Source organism: Saccostrea echinata, unplaced genomic scaffold (genome assembly GCF_033153115.1).
Source record: "Saccostrea echinata isolate AGI-Se365-2 ecotype Australia unplaced genomic scaffold, CSIRO_AGI_Sech_v1 ptg000060l, whole genome shotgun sequence".
Classification (NCBI taxonomy): Eukaryota; Metazoa; Mollusca; class Bivalvia; order Ostreida; family Ostreidae; genus Saccostrea; species Saccostrea echinata.
Window position 1 is genome coordinate 1,731,466 of NW_026889809.1, and position 18,352 is coordinate 1,749,817.

General features: G+C 34.4%; 1 protein-coding gene across 2 annotated transcripts in view; it reads left to right on the forward strand.

The window, feature by feature from the left end:
* LOC133175005 (solute carrier family 4 member 11-like) overlaps positions 1-17,468 on the forward strand; it is a 30,918-nt gene extending 13,450 nt beyond the window's left edge. For both annotated transcript variants that reach the window (XM_061310100.1, XM_061310099.1), the window contains 19 exons: positions 3,500-3,568; positions 4,217-4,243; positions 4,376-4,413; positions 4,603-4,813; positions 5,409-5,493; positions 5,825-5,948; positions 6,761-6,973; positions 7,077-7,164; positions 7,266-7,388; positions 8,907-9,020; positions 10,850-10,982; positions 12,636-12,709; positions 13,188-13,446; positions 13,819-13,925; positions 14,048-14,216; positions 14,446-14,619; positions 15,378-15,573; positions 15,917-16,086; positions 17,266-17,468. In XM_061310100.1, the coding sequence (XP_061166084.1) occupies positions 3,500-3,568; positions 4,217-4,243; positions 4,376-4,413; positions 4,603-4,813; positions 5,409-5,493; positions 5,825-5,948; positions 6,761-6,973; positions 7,077-7,164; positions 7,266-7,388; positions 8,907-9,020; positions 10,850-10,982; positions 12,636-12,709; positions 13,188-13,446; positions 13,819-13,925; positions 14,048-14,216; positions 14,446-14,619; positions 15,378-15,573; positions 15,917-16,086; positions 17,266-17,332 (2,441 nt within the window). In that variant the 3' untranslated portion in view covers positions 17,333-17,468. The remainder of the gene's footprint in view (positions 1-3,499; positions 3,569-4,216; positions 4,244-4,375; positions 4,414-4,602; positions 4,814-5,408; positions 5,494-5,824; positions 5,949-6,760; positions 6,974-7,076; positions 7,165-7,265; positions 7,389-8,906; positions 9,021-10,849; positions 10,983-12,635; positions 12,710-13,187; positions 13,447-13,818; positions 13,926-14,047; positions 14,217-14,445; positions 14,620-15,377; positions 15,574-15,916; positions 16,087-17,265) is intronic.
* Positions 17,469-18,352: the final 884 nt, after the last annotated feature.

The following is an 18,352-nucleotide window of genomic DNA, read 5'->3' on the forward strand; positions in this document are numbered from 1 at the left end:
TGGTTATTGCAAATGAATGGGGAGCACTGATTTAAAAAAAAAAAAATTAACCTAGTACAATGTATGTGATATTTTAAAAGCTGTAAAATGTAGGTCACATGCAGCATCTTAAACATTGGTTTGGACATATCTCCTCTAATGTAATTTGTCAGTTTGGTTACATTTAGGCTTCTATGTAATCACTTGAGCATAATTTTTTTTAAGAGAATATTTAATACCCTGATCACATGTCTGGAAATTGTAGGTCGATCTCACCTGCAGCATTTGAAGCATTCATTAGTGATGTGGTACCCGACATCCTTAGGTCTGATCAGTGTAGGATTTATGAAAACTTCAGGATTATAATTATTCCAATTAACCCAGCATCAGAAGTAAAGTTAATCTTTCCTTAGTGATGTGATCTATAAAATATAAGTCATTGTAAGACTTGTCTTGCTTGAGAATTTATCTCTCTTAAAGCTTGATCATTCAACCAGTAAATATAGGTCATATGTAGCATCCAAAGCATATACAAAAGTATGCTTCAATACTTGCAATATTTGTAAACAATGTAGAATTATTGGTGCTTAGGAATGATTTATGTATTCTCAAAACTTTGATCTGTTAACGCAAAATGGAGGTCACATGCAGCATCTGAAACATGGCTGGTAGATACTGCACCTCAGATATAATTATGTTTACATGTTTGGTCACACAGTAGATCTTCTCAGTGCTTGGGAATGGAACCATATTCTAAAAACAATCATCTGCTGACTCAACGAGAAAGTAGATAGGTCACATGTAGCATAAAAAGTGTGACTAAGATGCAGCACTTAGTACATGTTTGGTTTGTCAAAGCAGGGCTAATCTAGCTGTTTGAATGGATCTGCCTCAGTCCATGATCATCCTGAAAATCTGCAGAATCTGAATAATAATAGCAGATAATGTGAATCCTTAGTGACGTGATCCATGTCAGATAATAATAGCAGATAATGTGAATCCTTAGTGCCATGATCCATGTCAGTTAATAATAGCAGATAATGTGAATCCTTAGTGACGTGATCCATGTCAGTTAATAATAGCAGATAATGTGAATCCTTCGTGACGTGATCCATGTCAGTTAATAATAGCAGATAATGTGAATCCTTCGTGACGTGATCCATGTCAGTTAATAATAGCAGATAATATGAATCCTTCGTGACGTGATCCATGTCAGTTAATAATAGCAGATAATGTGAATCCTTAGTGACGTGATCCATGTCAGTTTGGTCAACATATAGGAATTAATTATAATGATTATCATAACTTAAGAATATATGTGCTAAAAGAATTTTAATCAGATTTTCATTCATCTTGAAAATATAGGTCAATTGCAGCATCTTAACATACATAAAACAATTGCAACACTATCCCATGAATTTTATTCTTAAGAATCCTCTGTATATACACTGCACACTATGAAGAGCTCTGATTGACTATATATGGTATTTTTATGGAGTTAGAGTAATCCCCCCCCCCCCCCCCTCTTAGATATAAATTATAATAAATCAAAATATAGGCAGTATAGTCTATTTTTCAGTTGATGCAAGCACATCCTTAACATTTGAATATTGTAAAATTTGTTCTTTTTTTCAAGGGGACATAATTCCGCAGAATCACAATTTCTGTTCCATCTGCGGATAGAAAATTACACAGATTTCTTGACTTGCCATTTAAGTCTTAAATGCAGTTTAAGTACACTGTTATACATTTCCGAGGAAAATTGCTTAATGGAGTAAAATAATCTCACATGGAATTAAAAAATTTTTTTACTAGTCCAAATGAAAAAAAACTGAGCACTGCATTTGCATGCTGCATTTTCCCCACTTAAGTAAACAACCTGCAGTGATTTCTGTTCCTCAATATTTCAATGTCTCTGAATATTTTTCCTGGAGGTAAAATTGACAAATACCCTATGTTGAAAATAAAAAAAGATAAGCTTATTGTTTATACCTTTATACAATTTTCTCCATGTCTAAAAAACATTTCGATTTAGTAATATAGAGGGATATGTGCACGTGGTCCTTAAGCTTTTTTTGAGGCATGACCCATCATAACAACAGAGCACAGAAAAGTCATAACAACAGAGTGCAGAAAAGTTAAAGGTCAAAATAGGTGGAAAAATTTCTCAATGAAATTGATTATCACTATTAATAGTATGTGCAAGTAAAGAGAATAATTAGGCTGAGCATACTTTATATATAGATATATATTGATACGTCATTGGGAAATTTTTTATAATAATCACAACAAACCAACAGTCATTGACCCTTTGTTATTATGACGAAGCAGAATTGTTTTAGTGTTGATAAGAGATAATCCTGACCCGATTGATTGATTGTAATAATACGGAGCTGTCGGGACTGATGGGATAGTTATGTAGATTCTCACTCCTACACATTAGATTGGTTCCTGTTGGCAGCCACAAGTCATAACTTACACAACCTCATCAGTGGGATAAATGTCTCCGATTATTGGACAATTACAGAAAATGACATCTCTGTCACAGAGTCGAACACCAAGATTAATGGGCAGTCAATGGGTCATATCAATGTTTTATTATAAATCACCCCCACACATTATTCCTGTTACATACTGATGGGTAATTTGTTCATAAGAAATTTTGATAATTACCATTGAACATCACTGAAATATCTTCTTTTTTTTAAAAAGGGAATTTATAGTTTACATGTCTGAAAATTGGCATTTGCATGATAGCATTTGCAAGGTTCAAAGATTTGGATTTTATATAGCTCACTCAACAAGCACGTACCCTTGCTCAAGCTTATATCTGATCAAAAATTAGCTGGCATCTTCATCTGTTTGCAAACAATTTATACTTTTGATTCTGCTGGAGTAGAATCATTGGCCCATTTGAAAATAATTAATGAAACAAGAACAATTTTGAAAATAATCTGACACGAGCATAATTTCGATTTGTTTTAAATTCTGCTGATTTTCTGTAAATATACAAGAAAAAAAATTAAGCCCACAATATTTCAAAGTTTTAAATACTGGACTAAAATATCAAGAACATGTAAAATAAAAGTTAAAGTTTCTATCCACTGTATGTAGTACTACAAGTATATGTTTACATTGTTGCTAATAAAGTCCTGGTTTCAAAACATCAGTAGGAGTAACTTGGCTCGGGTGAGCCTTATGGCTTATGGGCATCTAGTTTGCATGGTTTCCGTCCGAACTGCATCTTGAGGGTGATACACCCATGGATATTAAAAGTAACATGAATTATAAAGACATTTTTTAATACTGAATTCCCATATCTTGTAAAATAAACCGAGATCAAAGGTTTTCATCAGTTTCATTGATATTTTCTACTAGCTATGTTTATTTTGCATAAATTTGACTCAAAGGCTACATGAAAATAAATTAATGAATTGCAAATTCTTAACAAATCAACCTGTAAGAATACATGACAAAACAATAGAGAATAACTTGTGATCTTTAATTTTTGGAATTTTAGGACAACTGAAAAGCATATTAAAGAATCGTTTAGAGACAGTTGAGCATGTTGATAATTTGTCAGTCAAAGGTAAAATGCCTGCTGTTTGCTTGATGTTGAGTTTTTGAAAATTGCTTGCTGACAGTTGCAGCATATTTAGCTGTTTATCATGTTTCTGGTTTTATTTTCTATACACTAGTTATATCTGCATGCTTGGTTGGATGTTAATTTTTCTTGGAGTTTCTTTTTATTTGTGTATAACTATCAAGTTGAACATGAAGTCTGTTAGGTAAGTCTGAGCTTTGAATAAAAATCATTATGGTCATATTCCAGCAATTTTGATATTTTCACAATTTAGTCTTTTATTAGTCAGAGAAAGTATACAGATTTTGCCGTTATTTTGAGTAGAGAAAACATGCAGATTTTTAATTTTTGTTATTCTGTTAAATCTAATACCCCAAAATATTGGATTGGAATATTTTATATTTTGAAATAATGTCTTAAATGAACTGTAAAAGTTTGCAATATTAAAAAAAAGAAATAAAAACTACAGAAATTTCTGGTAATTTTACGAAGAAGCATGTCTGCTGGACAGAGACAGAACTAAATGTTGAAGGAATAATTAAACAAATGAAGCAAAAGGAGTAAATTCAATTTACATCATGATTTAGTATAATAATCGTCTTCCTGTAAATTAAGAGTACACTGGATCAGTTTTAAAAACAATGTTTGTTACAGAGAGAAGACGAAGACACTCATCTGCAGGTAAATTTACTTTCTGAATTGACATATTGTTAAATAAATGATCGAATTACAGAACTCTCACAAAATTGATATTATTTCATCTGTATGATCTAAAAAAAAATCTGTAATTCAACTGTCATCATTGGTTTTCAGATGAAGATGACTTTGCATTACTCCACGGCAGATTCGAGGTACATTGTATAATCTAGAGCTAATTAACAATTGATTAAGTTTAATTTCTTAATGTAAACTATCAAAGACAACTTAGTGGTTATTTGAGATATGAGGTACATGAGTATTAATGAATTAACTACCAGTGTTTGATTTTAATTCCTTGATATTTATAATAATTCTACTGACTTAATTTCTGCTCTGAGCAGAAGATCCCCCTAAAGGACTTCCATGCTGAGATTCGGGCCTTCAAGGATGTGGAGGATTTCCTGAGTGGGACACAACTGATGTTGGACCTCCAAAAGTCGGGTCTACCCCAGATTATAGACGCGATGGTCAAAAGGTTACTAGAGAAAAAAGAAGTATCCTCGCAGACCTCACTAGAGGAAGCGAGACACGCCATCTTCACTCAGGACTCAGGTGAAGAACTCCTGTAAATTAGGAGGGGGCTGAGACTCAGCATGTCAAAATGCTTTTCTAAAATCCTGGGCTACATTCAAGATTGTAGCAGCTAGCTTAGCTGCTATGTCTTGGTCTGTTGATCAAACTAAATGAACTGCCTGTTACTCCTACCCCAAGCTATCATTGGTGTTTGTTCAAATTTGTTAGCACTATCTAGCATTATATAGTTGCCACAATCTTGAACACAACCCTGTTATAGAATTTCAAGAATAGTGACCTTCAACTTGACCTTTGACCCCCTCTTTTTTTTTTTACTAGTTTCCTCTCATTTATTTTGAATGACTAAAGGTATTTGAAATATCGCATGTGCTTATTGATAGATATCAAGTAAGATACTAGGCTTACATTTGTGACCATGAACTTGATACTGCTTTGTAACCTTGACTTTGTCATTGACCTTCCTTTCAATTCTACATAAAAGTTCATTAAAAAAAGAGGTCAATTTTGATACCTATGTATTGTAAATATTACTGATGTTGGCAACGAATATGTCTCTTGAAGCATGCTCTAGTTAGAAATAACTTATTTTATATTTTATTGACTCTTATTTCAGTACACACACTAAGTAAGACAATTCAGGGTACCATGACAAGTGATGAGAGCGGCTTTGATTTTGATCAGAACTGGATTTGTGTCATGTAAGTCAGGTAATCAAAGGTAAAAAAAAATAAACGAAAGGCTACATCTTTGTATAATGCATTGTCAACATCTTCCTTGTGCAATGAAAAGCTCAAAGGACCTTGAAAAGCTCAAAGGACCTCTACTCTGAATAGTGTTTATAAGGCTTTTCCACACACTATAATGTAAATTTTAAAAAGGCCAACAACACTGATAATGTATTATAAGAATATGTTTTACAGAATGTAAAGCTTAAAGGACCAAAATTCTGTGGAAAAAGTAGGATTTTCAGTGAATCAAACTTCATGTTAAATATTTAGAAATAATTTAATTTTTTTCCATTCCCTGAAGGTGCGATATTCCTACCTTGACAAAACGGCATGTGGTCATCGCGCGATTAAACAGTCCGGCTAATTTAGGCAGCACTAGTCAAGAGGTGCAGTTTGTAATCCTCGTAATGGCTCCGGTCAGAGAGGTTAGTTTATACAAGTCTCCAGCTCATGGGCCAGTCACAGAGTTTACTGATTACAGGGGCTCCCGTCAGAGAGGTTAGTGAGTAAGTCTACAGCTCACAGGGTAACCAGGAACAGAGAGACTCCCATCACAGAGGTAACCAGGAACAGAGAGGTCAGTGAATATGTCTACAGCTCACAGGGTAACAAGGAACAGAGAGGTTAGTGAATATGTCTACAGCTCACAGGGTAACCAGGAACAGAGAAGACTCCCATCACAGAGGTAACCAGGAACAGAGAGGTTAGTGAATATGTCTACAGCTCACAGGGTAACCAGGAACAGAGAAGCTCCCATTAGAGAGGTTAGTGAATATGTCTACAGCTCACAGAGTAACCAGGAACAGAGAAGACTCCCATCAGAGAGGTTGGTGAACATGTCTACAGCTCACAGGATAACCAGGAACAGAGAAGCTCCTGTCAGAGAGATCAGTTAGTGTATGTATCAAGTCCACTGGGTCATACAGCCAAAGAGGGTCAATTTCAAACCTGACTTAAATCTTCACCTCTTAATTTTGTGTTCATCTTAAGCGCACCAAGATATTAGGCCACAGAGGGGCCATTTTCATACTAAGCCTTCACTTACATGCTCAAATTATCATGGCATTGAGGCTTGGGAATGATTGTTTTCATACTGTACTTAAATCTCTATCCTTTTTGTACATTTTCATAGTAGCAAATAATGATCATTAAAGTTTGCACTTAAATTTGAATGAATATATTGATCAAATTCAGTAACTATAGACACCTACTCAGTATTATCTTTTTTTATATATAGAAAAGTACTAAGTCCTCCTTGGAGACGGCCCGGACCTTTGCCACCCTCTTCCTGGACATAGACTTCCGACATCAGCTCCTGCTGGCCGAGTCTGAATTTGAATTTAAACAGCTTCTTCATTCGAGGACCAAACTTCTCATCGAGGAACAGGGTCTCCCCGAGAACCGCAAATCTCATCTTGTGCTGTCGGCCTTTGAACAGGAGGAACAAGAGGTTTAAAAGGGGGGCTCTCAATCGGGAATTCTTGTGTTTTATTTGCATACAGAATCATGTAAGGAAATATGAATGTTCCTTGATTTATTTTAATTTATTTCAGGGTGGGACAGCTCGATGTCCAATAGGACAGGGTCTTCTTCGTGACTTTAAACGACGGTTACCTCACTATCTCTCAGATTATAAAGATGGTAGGTATATACAACGTAATACTGAGTGAGCAAATTAATTAAAAATCAAATACCAATTGTAAGAAAGATACTTTAAATCCTAAGCTTTACTTTCTTTGTAGGCATCATAGGGAACAAAACAATTCACAAAGTAACGTCCACTACATTTTTCTTGTACTTTGCCTGTGTCCTACCAAACATCGCCTTTGGAATGTTGAATGATAACAACACAGAGGGAGCTATAGGTAATGTACTACTATTTTGTCTTTGGATACATTTCACAAAATTTTATTTTAAATTTGAACAGTCTTATCAGGAGAAATAAAAGAAATTTTCAAACCGAGGAACTTGAATTCATGTCTTTCCTTTTGTTTATGTATGGAAATGTCTTCACAGCTGAGATATTGATCTGACATGCAAAAAGAAAACAAAATTCTCTCTATGAACTGGTTGAAGACTACCTTCTTTCAATTAAGGTAGTATAACTGAAGGCAAGGTTATTAAGGATATCAGAGGAATTAGATCTTACCTGTTAATCTGTCTATATATTAACTTATTAACTATCAATATGATGTTATATGGAGACCTTCACTCTACTTCACATCTCAAAGGGCAAAGTTTAACACTCTTGAATCTGTATATAGAAATTTTTTTGATTAATTTGTTGTTTACAAAAAACAAACAGTATATTTTATTACGATCAAATGATTCGATCCTAGCTGTGTTATGGGCTGAAATCCAAGATTCGATCTAGTTAGATTGAACAGAAAAAGTGTGTCTGTCCATAACAAATTTTCATTGCAGTTTTCTCAGCAGCTACTGACATTGCAGATGCTTGAAATTTTAGCACAGTCTTTGCATAGGCATGCCATATGGTTCGATTCATTTCTACACAAATCTGGTGTCAACTTCCTGTTTATCCGTGCATCTGTCCGTAACAAATTTTCGTCACAGTTTTCTCAGCAGCTACTGACATCGCAGATGCTTGAAATTTTAGCACCCTCTTTGCCTAGACATGCCATATGGTGGGATTTATTTTTGTACAAATCTGATGTCAACTTCCTGTTTATCCGTGCGTCTGTCTGTAACAAAATTTCATTGCAGTGCTCGAAATTTTAGCACATTCTTTGTCTAGGATTGCTATATGGTGGGATTCATTTTTGTACAAATCTGATGTCAACTTCCTGTTTATCTGTGCATCTGTCCATACCAAATTTCTCAGCAACTACTCATTGCATGTGCTTGAAACTTCAGCACACTCTTTTCTGGGCATGCCATATGGTGGAATTCATGAGAGCGTATATTCAAATCAGAGCGGGGGTATTACTAGTGAGCATTGGCTCACAGACTTCTTGTTTAATCCTATATCTCTCTGCATCAGCAGATGCAATCAACCAAAATAGATGACTATAGGTTTGGTAAACAAGTTTGTATCATTTAAGCATTTAGTCATTAAAAAAAACAACTATTGCTGGTTTTAATTGGTCAGTGAATTGATTTGGCACCCTCAAAGTACAACATTTACCTTGCCCTTTGGGCTCAATATTTATTGAACTCCGGCGGTAGTAAAATCAACATATTGACCTCAGAAACAGCAATGATTCTATGATATTTAGCTGTGGTGGTTCCACTTGGATGTATACAATATTTAGCTATGGTGGTTCCACTAATTGGATGTATACAATATTTAGCTATAGTGATTTCACTGATTGAATATATACATTATTTAGCCATGGTGTTTAACAGATGTGTATTTATTTCAGATGTCCAGAAGGTGTTGTTTTCCCAGTGTGTGGGAGGACTTCTATTTGCGATCTTTGGGGGCCAGCCTCTAATCGTCCTACTGACCACAGCACCCCTGGCCCTATACACCAAAAGTAGGTCACTGACAGAGCAGCAAATTTTTTTATGCCCAGTTCACAAAAATACGCATTGAATATGTAATTCAAAGTAAATTAATGTGAAGTTAAATAATGCAAATTAAACTGCATTCCATGACAGTTAATGTGAAGTTAACAAATGCGCATTAGGATTGGATTTCTACAGTAAGGCTATTATGACGTCATTTGCAAATCATATCACCTTATGCAGAGCAGATAAATTAGACTTAATGTCATAGTTTTTGTACAAATTTTTAGTGATAAACTTAAATTTTCTTTGATTTTCACTCAAAAAAAATAGCATAAGTTCTTATCTGACCACAGAACGTATGGCATGTGGTTTCTTAATTTTGCTATTACACATGCGTCAAAATTTAATTTGAATTAGCTTCGCTTATTGTTGAAAAGCAGTTAATGTGAAGCAATTTGGTGTGCAGTAAGTTAAGTCAAATGAAACTAATTCACGTTAAATTCTCTATGTGAATGCGATTTTAATTTAATTTGCAGTAACTAGGGATGTCAATTTTGTCAATAATTCATATTCGAATATTCAATGAAAGTATTCGAATATATTCGGATATTCGATAAAATAAATAAAATCTGGTTTATTTTAAATATCCATCATTCTACTCTCATGAAAGGTTTGGAAGTAAAATTGTATGAAGACTTTTATATGTGTACATTAAAAAATTCCAATTGATATCTGTCAATGTTTGAAATAAATGATTTAAATGTAGAAAAGTATAATTTTAATAAATGAAAAGTGTATTTATAGTAGCTCCAACTGAGGAACCAGTTGTCTTACATGTACAAAAGGCAAGATAGTCGTAACGGTATACTGTTCAGATTTCAATGCGTGTAATAAATTACAATTATCTGCCTGATAAGACATATTGTTATAATCTTTGATACAATGTAAACAAATATTTCCATAGACAATTTTCCTAGGTAATGAACTAATTAACTAACTTTACAATATTAATTACAGATTAATTCTATCAGACATTCATTCAAATGATCAATTAATTTTATTTTGATAAGTATAATCTTCACGACTTTTAGACATTCTTAGATTTCATTTGATGTCCTCGACTCTAGATCCGATCGTATCTAACTAAAAAAAACTATGAAAGTACGTTTTGTATTATACATAAAGCATTATTGTACAATTCCTTAACACCTTACTCAAAACAAAATACATGTAATTTAGTAGATTTATAAGATAAGAAAGTGGTGAAAGAAATCTGTCGATCGAAATTGATCGCTAGTAAATTAAACAGGGATAATTCCAGCACTGTTCTAATCAAAATTTATTAATTACAGTACCTCTTTTTATGAAATCTGAAAAACACCGAATATTCGAATCTTAAATTCATATTCGAATATCAAATCATCGAATAAATATTTGAATATTCGTTGCCATCCCTAGCAGTAACTTATGTTTAATTCATCAAATTAAACTCTCCTCGTATGAACAAGGCACTAGACTCGCTTCTAGTCCTGCTATCAATTTCAAAGTATGATTATGCCTTTTTTCCTTTGGTCTTGTAAATTATTTTCAGCATTTGTGTCCTGAATTCATAATTTCTGTTTTCCTTTTCTTAAGTTACATGAATTTTTAGCATTTTTAAAAATTCAGACCAAACTATTTGCCTTATCATTTTTCCCCAGCACTTGTTACGATTTTTGACCCATAACTATTTGCCTTTTTGTCAGTTATTTTTTCCCAGCATTTTTAAGGATTTTTGACCCAACTATTTGCCTTTTTATCAGTTTTTTCCAGCATTTGTTAGGATTTTGACCCAGCTATTTGCCTTTTTTTCCAGTTATTTTCAGCATTTGTGAGGATTTTGACCTGAACTTCTCTGCCATGTTTGCCTGTACTGGGTTGTGGAATGCTTTTTTCCTGTTTATTTATGTTTTCTTCAATACAAGCAAGCTTATGAAATATTCCTCAAGGTAAAGGATCAATGTACAGTACTTACTAAAACTGATACTGTAAACTGACTATTATTGGCCACAATTTTTATTCATGATTCATTGGTTTGAAATCAATCTGCAGTACTATTTTTAGCTCACTTAAACTGAAAGCGCGAGCTTTTCTGAAAACCTATAGTCTAGCAACCATCTAGCTGTCTGTCCGTCCAGAAAACTTTTCACATGCATTTTTTGATGTCTTCTGGAGAACCGTCCAATTCTAACTACAGACCTGTTTACTCTTACGATTTCGCCGTATTTTGTACAGATTTTCAGTCCAAAATACGTCTCACGTTTTGCTATAACGAAAATACGGAAATCCGTTCATATGGATTTTAGCAATTAGTTTTCGTTATCTGTCTCAGTTTGACGCTTTTTAATCGCTAAAAAAGATAAAAATTTCAAACATTTAAGTTGCCAAAACGCGGTGGTTTAAAAAAAGACATAAATCACTGAAAAGAAAGCAGGGTATGATGTTTTGCTTTGTTATTAAACCATGTTTTGGTAATCAGAAATGTAGTTGTTTTCTAGTAATATATGTACAGTCGATGAAAAGTGAAATCTTACGGGCAAATGCAAAATCTCACTGACAAATCTAATAAAAAATACTGAGAGACAACAATTTGGGTAAACAGGTCTGTAACTAAAGTTGGCACAAAGCAGTTTTGGGTAAAGGGAATTCTATATTGCTCAAATGATGGGCCAAGCCCCTTTCCAAGGGAAGATAATCAAGAAAAGCCCAAATCAGGGTGGGTCATTAGAAGATCTTTTAAAGAACCACTGGGAAAGAAATGATGAAACTTATGTGAAAGTTTTCTATGGTATAGTCGATTCTAAGTGTTGTTCAAATCACGGCCCTCAGGGTAGGGTTGGGCTACAATAGGAGATCAAAATTTTTACATCTTTATAGAATTTCTTTAAAAAATTTCTTCACAAGAAATGCTGGGCCAGAAAAGATTGAACTTATATGTAAGTTTTCTTACATAGTGTAGAACACATTAGGGATCAAAGTTTACATTGAAATAAATAAGAAAATTAATTTTAAAATCTTCTCAAGGACCATTAGACATGAAATGATGAAAGCTTTCTGGTATAATATAGATTATAAATTGTTCAAAGCATGGTCCCCAGGACCACAACAGCTAGGGTATCAAAATTAGTGGAACGAATCTTAATAAATCTTCTCTCAAGTAAACTGACCAGAAAACATGAAACTTTATGTAAAAGCTTCCTGACACAATGAGGATTCTATAATAATAGATTAAATCAAGGTCCCCTGGGGTAGGGTGGGGGCACACTAGGGTATCAAATTATTGGAACAAACCGGCCTTTAAGAATCTTCTCAAGAACAATTTACTGACAAGAAAAGATAAAAGCTAATGTAAAAGCATCAAAAATCCTGATATAATGTAGATTCTATAATCATTGATTAAATCAAGGCCCCCAGGGCAAAGGGTGGGGTCACAATAGGTAGTCTGTTAGTTTTACACTGGACTATAAAATATGCAAAATAATCTTATTGTATAGAAATGTGGAAATGAAGGGGGTTTTTTTTGTTTGTTTGTTTTTTGTTTCTTTTTTTTTTTTCCTTTTTTTTGAAAAGCTAGTTTTACTATTTATCTTCTATGTATTTAGGTCCACAGAGGAGGTGTTTTCACTGTTCATCACATTTGCCTTTTCTGCTGATGCCATTAAAGACACAATTAAAGGTAGATAACTCTTCATTTCTACTCACCACAAGCATATACTGTTTAGATTAAAACCAGACAGAAGGGAGTGAAGCATGTGTGTTTACTAATATCTAACTATATTAAATATACTGTTTAATACCACATAGATACATGTAACTATTGTGGGCTGCTAATTTTAGCATCTGCATATTTCTTGATTGTTCCCCAGAATAATTGTTAATAATAACATTTATATATGCTCTTTCACTTAACTATTACTGGAATTAGGATCAGGATAACTATTTACTGTAAGCTTAGTAACTGTTAATGGACACATTTTTTGTTAAGCCATATCCGTCCCATCATATGATGATGGAAGGATTTACAAGAATTGTAAATTAAGTTTTACAACCTAACTTTACACTTCAAAATTTGACTAGCGTAAGATAACCCACCCTATTGCTTGTGGCTGACTGATACTAGATCACTAACAAGAGTAGACTATAACACTTTGTAGATTTTAACAAGAATTACCACACGGATGCCTGTCATCACGTCATCCACAGTAATTCATCCAATCAGAATCCTTCCCTCCTTAACAACTCCCTAACAACAGTTAGTACCATGACAACAGGAAACTCCTCCAACAGCAGTGTGACAGTGTCTCCCCCTGGTGGGGGGATAGAGGAATGCCTAAGGGAGAACAGTATTCTATTTTTACTGCTGATGTTGGGCACGGTGTGGTTGGGAATCACACTATTTAACTTTACTAAAACGTACGTTGTTCAATAGCATTAGTTATTTTAATTAATTATAGACAACACGCCTTTGTATCAGATGTTCTCTTCAATAACCTGTATTTGCTTGTTGTAATAATTGTGTAATAATTATGAATAACCCAGTAAATTTAGGAATGCATTGTGCTCCCTCATGTATTTACCTAATGTATATTAAGGCAGCTGAGCTAGCACACCTTCTAACAAGTTCACCTAGTAGTTTTAGTATTACATGTATATATGTGACATTGTGGCATGATGTTTCCCTAATGTCATCATCCTAATTATTACATTAATTGCACTTCTATGTAATATCTTAGTTATACAGGTCATGTTTGTACATGTACAGCATAGTTACCTGTATAATTTTAGACCCTTTCTGAATGCCGGTAAGCGGGAGATGCTGGCTGATTACGCCTTACCTGTGGCTGTCCTTTTCATGTCCTTCTTTGGATCCTACATCTTCAGTGAGGTCAAAAGTATGTACTCTACAATACAAATTAACATTTAACAATTCAGTGTAAAATCTGCTGTCTTACAATATCTGCTTACCAATATGATATGTAGACATCTTTGACACAGTGTAATGCTTTAATTTCAGTGAAGCCTTTTAAGTACAAGGAACGAGCCCAGATGTTTGAGCTGGCCCCTCTCCACCTGTTGCCTGTGGGGGCAGTGTTTGCAGCTGCTGGTCTGGGCTTCAGTTTGTCCCTCCTCTTCTTTATGGATCAAAACATTTCCAGTGCTCTGGTCAATGCCCCCTCTAACAAGTAAAACAATTTCCCTCTATTAAGACACCAAATTTAAGAATTATTTATTATATGTCCCACTCAATTAAAAAAAGTGTTGTATCTGCTATTAAACAAAATCTAAAGAGTGATTATGAAAAAAAAAAATGAAATTCAGCCATCATTCATGGAGACCTGATGTTTATGCCTAAATTCTGATGAGGTACATGTAATTTGGAGATATAATTACTGTTATATTTATTTCTATCAGACTTAAGAAGGGAGCGGCGTACCACTGGGATCTGTTTGTGGTGGCAGTCATCAATGCCTTCCTGTCTATCTTCACCATGCCGTGGGTCCACGCTGCCTTACCTCACTCACCTCTCCACGTACGAGCACTTGCTGACCTTGAGGACAGGGTCGATCAAGGTCACGTACACCAGATGTAAGTCAATGGTTCAGGGGAAGCAGTCTCTGCTTACAGTTTTAACATGGTGTAAGAGAATTGTAGTATCATAATCTTTAATATAAGAATTGATTAAAAATCCAATGTATGATTCTGCATAATGCAAATCTAGAGTATATGTCCCAAAATAGTACACATGTTTAGTCCCTGTATGACCATACTATTTACGTATACATATAAAACTTGCAAAATATTAACATTATAGTGTTATGATAGGGATATACTATGTAGATATAGTAGTCAAGGTTTGGCACATGGTGCATGAGTCGGAGCAAGTTCACCATAATACAAGGTTCGGCACAATACATCCAAATCATAACACTATTATAATTATTATGCTGACTTTTGTGTATATACGACAATTTAATTAAATTCTTAATCCCAAACCTGTTTGCAGACGTTAAATCCAAATGAAAATTTTCTTGCACACTCTTTAATCAAGTGTTCTATCAAAAAGCATTTTAATGACTTCTATTAGAACCAGTTCATTGGACTGCTGTTCTCAGGATCATGAGTGCGACCCGAGCGTGGGTGCTGACACATATTTTCTCTAGAAAAAATATCCATGCACTATTTCAGCATACATGTAGTATGCTTACACTATCATATAATGCTTTGTGTACTATGCAAAGATAAATGGTATAGTTTGTGACATCTTAATTATATAACTTAAATGAAGGGTTGATGTAGTATTGATCCATAAGAATGCATGTACGTTATAAATATACCTATTACAGAGTGGTCCATGTTCGTGAGACTCGGCTGACGGGGATTATCTCCCACGTGATGATTGGTCTGTCCATGTTGATGCTGCCTTACCCCCTGGCCTACATACCCCGCCCCGTCCTGGACGGCCTGTTTATTTACGTCGCCATTACTGCTCTCTATGGCAATCAGCTGTTTGACCGCATTCTACTTTTCTTCACAGAACAGGTAATTACATGAGGAATATGCTAAAAATTTATCATTGAATACTGCATTTACCCTTGACTTGTTATCTGTCTATTGGTTTTCAAACATATTGCTGGACTAGTCACTGTGAGAAATCAAACAAATTTTCTTTCATCAGTTTTTCACAGATTAATTACTGTGTACAAGTTAAAATAAGAAGTTTCAAATGTTGAGAGGGTAGCCATGTTTGCAGTCAAAGTCTTGTAAAACCTTAAAAAAAACAGTTACTGTACTTCACATGAAAATTTGAAATGTAATGTAAAATAAAAGACTTTTTTGACAATGTTACTGTACAACAGTCAGTTTACCCTCCTATCCTTTACAGTCAGCTTACCCCCCTAACCATTACATCCGGCGAGTCCCCCAGAGGAAGGTCCATCTGTTTACCGTGCTACAGCTGATACAACTCCTGGTCCTCTGTGTGTTTGGATTCTCCCCCATACCTTACATGAAAATGGTCTTCCCTGTCCTCCTCATGCTCCTCATGCCCATCAGGTCAGTGTAACAAATGTAATACATCAAACTCCTCATGCCAATCAGGTCATTGTAAAATATGTAATACATGGGTCTCTTCATGTCTATCAGGTCAGTGTCACTAATGTAATACATCATGCTCCTCATGCCCATCAGGTCAGTGTCACTAATGTAATACATCATAATCCTCATGCCCATCAGGTCAGTGTAACAAATGTAATACAACATACTCCTCATGTCTATCAGGTCAGTGTAACAAATGTAATTCACCAGACTCTTCATGTCTATCAGGTCAGTGTCACTAATGTAATACATCATGCTCCTCATGCCAATCAGGTCAGTGTAACAAATGTAATACATCATGCTCCTCATGTCCATAAGGTCAATGTAACTATGAAATACATCATGCTTCTCATGCCAATCAGGAGTGTAACAAATGTAATACAACAGACTCCTCATGTTAATCAAGTCAGTGTAATTAATGTAATACATCAAGCTCCTCATGTCTATCAGGTCAGTGTAACTGTGTAATACATAAGGCTTATCAGTGCAATTAATGTAGTAAATTATGCTCCTCATACCAAACTGGTCAGTATTACTAATGTAATAAGACTCCTCATGCGAGTCAGGTCAATGTAACTAATATAATCTGGCTTCTCATATTTATCACATCAATGTTACTAATGTAATCCATTATTTTCCTCACACCTATCAGGTCAGTGTAACTTATGTAATAAAACATGGTCCTCATGCCTGTCTGTAACTAATGTAATACATAAGGCTCTTCATGCTGATCAGTTCAGTATAATTACCAGTAGTCTACATCATGCCTACTAGGTTAGTATAGCTAATGTAATCATGCTATTTATGCCTATCAGGTTACTGTAACACACTTACCTCAGGTGTAATAATCCTCATCATACCAATCAGGTAACTTATGTAATACATCGCGCTGCATAGTTCTATCAGTTAACTAGTGTAATATCACATGCTCCACATGCCTTTTAGTTTATTGTAATTAATACATAAATCTCCTTGTGCCTATATAGTAACCAATGTAATTTATCCTCCTCATGTTTATCAGGTCAGTGTAACTAATGTAATATATTGTGCTCTTCATTCAGTCAAGTCAACATAACTTATTAATAAGTAAATTAGTTTTATTTAAACCATTGATTTAGAGTTGTTTTTTTTTTACAGACACAAAATCACTCCAAGGTTTTTTGAGCCAAAATTTTTGAAAGCTTTGGATGGACATGCCCACTAGATATCAGCTGGAGTTGGGGGTCAAAGTTCAAAAAGGCAGCAGATTATTGTCTTCTTAGTGCAGATGTACTGAGTCCTGATGCTGGTTATTTATGTGATAGACTGTCAGTGCAGTTAAGTTGGAATGTTTTTGTGAAACAGCAATCTGATTAAAATCAGATCTTTGTTACGCTCTGAAATTCTGATGGTCGCTGTACAGCGACCATCAGAATTTCGGAGCGTAACAAAGATCTGATTTTAATCAGATTGGTGAAACAGAGACCTTACTGAAAACTTGTTTCTGGAGGAGAACAGAAAATGTTGCTGTTTTTTTCATATTACTGTTATATAACATATATACATATTATATTTATTTTTGAATCACAGGACAATGAAGTTCTTATGAAGGTTTGTTTGCTTTTGTTGATTGTTTCTAAATCTGTTTCCTGTGAAACTAAGGAATCGATGCAGTACTTTTTTTTCACATATTGTGAATGTATTTAGTTATTCATCTCACAAGGTTTGAAGTAACCTCTTTATCTAATATAGGGTGATATTAGGGCATTGATTTTTACGCAATTCTAGTATTTTACAGTTTATTACTTTTATCTGGATGATGATATAAATGTAGATATAATTGATTTGCCTTGATTTTTGTGGATCATTTCTTTGTTCTATGTTAAATGTGTGCCTGAGTGAAATATGTACTGTATGTTAAACACTGGTAAATTTACCTCAGATTCTGTCGGTTTATAGCCAGCTATTTATCTTGTTGAATGCACATTGGCCAGAGCTGTGTTCTCTGAGAAATATTTTTCTTTTTCTGTACTTGGCCGGTTAAGGTAGGTTGTTCTGTTAATTACCTTTTAATTGTTGAATTTTACAGAGAATCTGTGATTTTATTGTTATCAAAATGTGATTTTTTTCTAATAAAGTGTAGATACTATGATTGATAAGTTTCATATTCTGAATTTTATTGATTACAAAAATTCATAGTATTCAGTTAATATGAATATTGCAGTGAATAACTGGATACAATGAA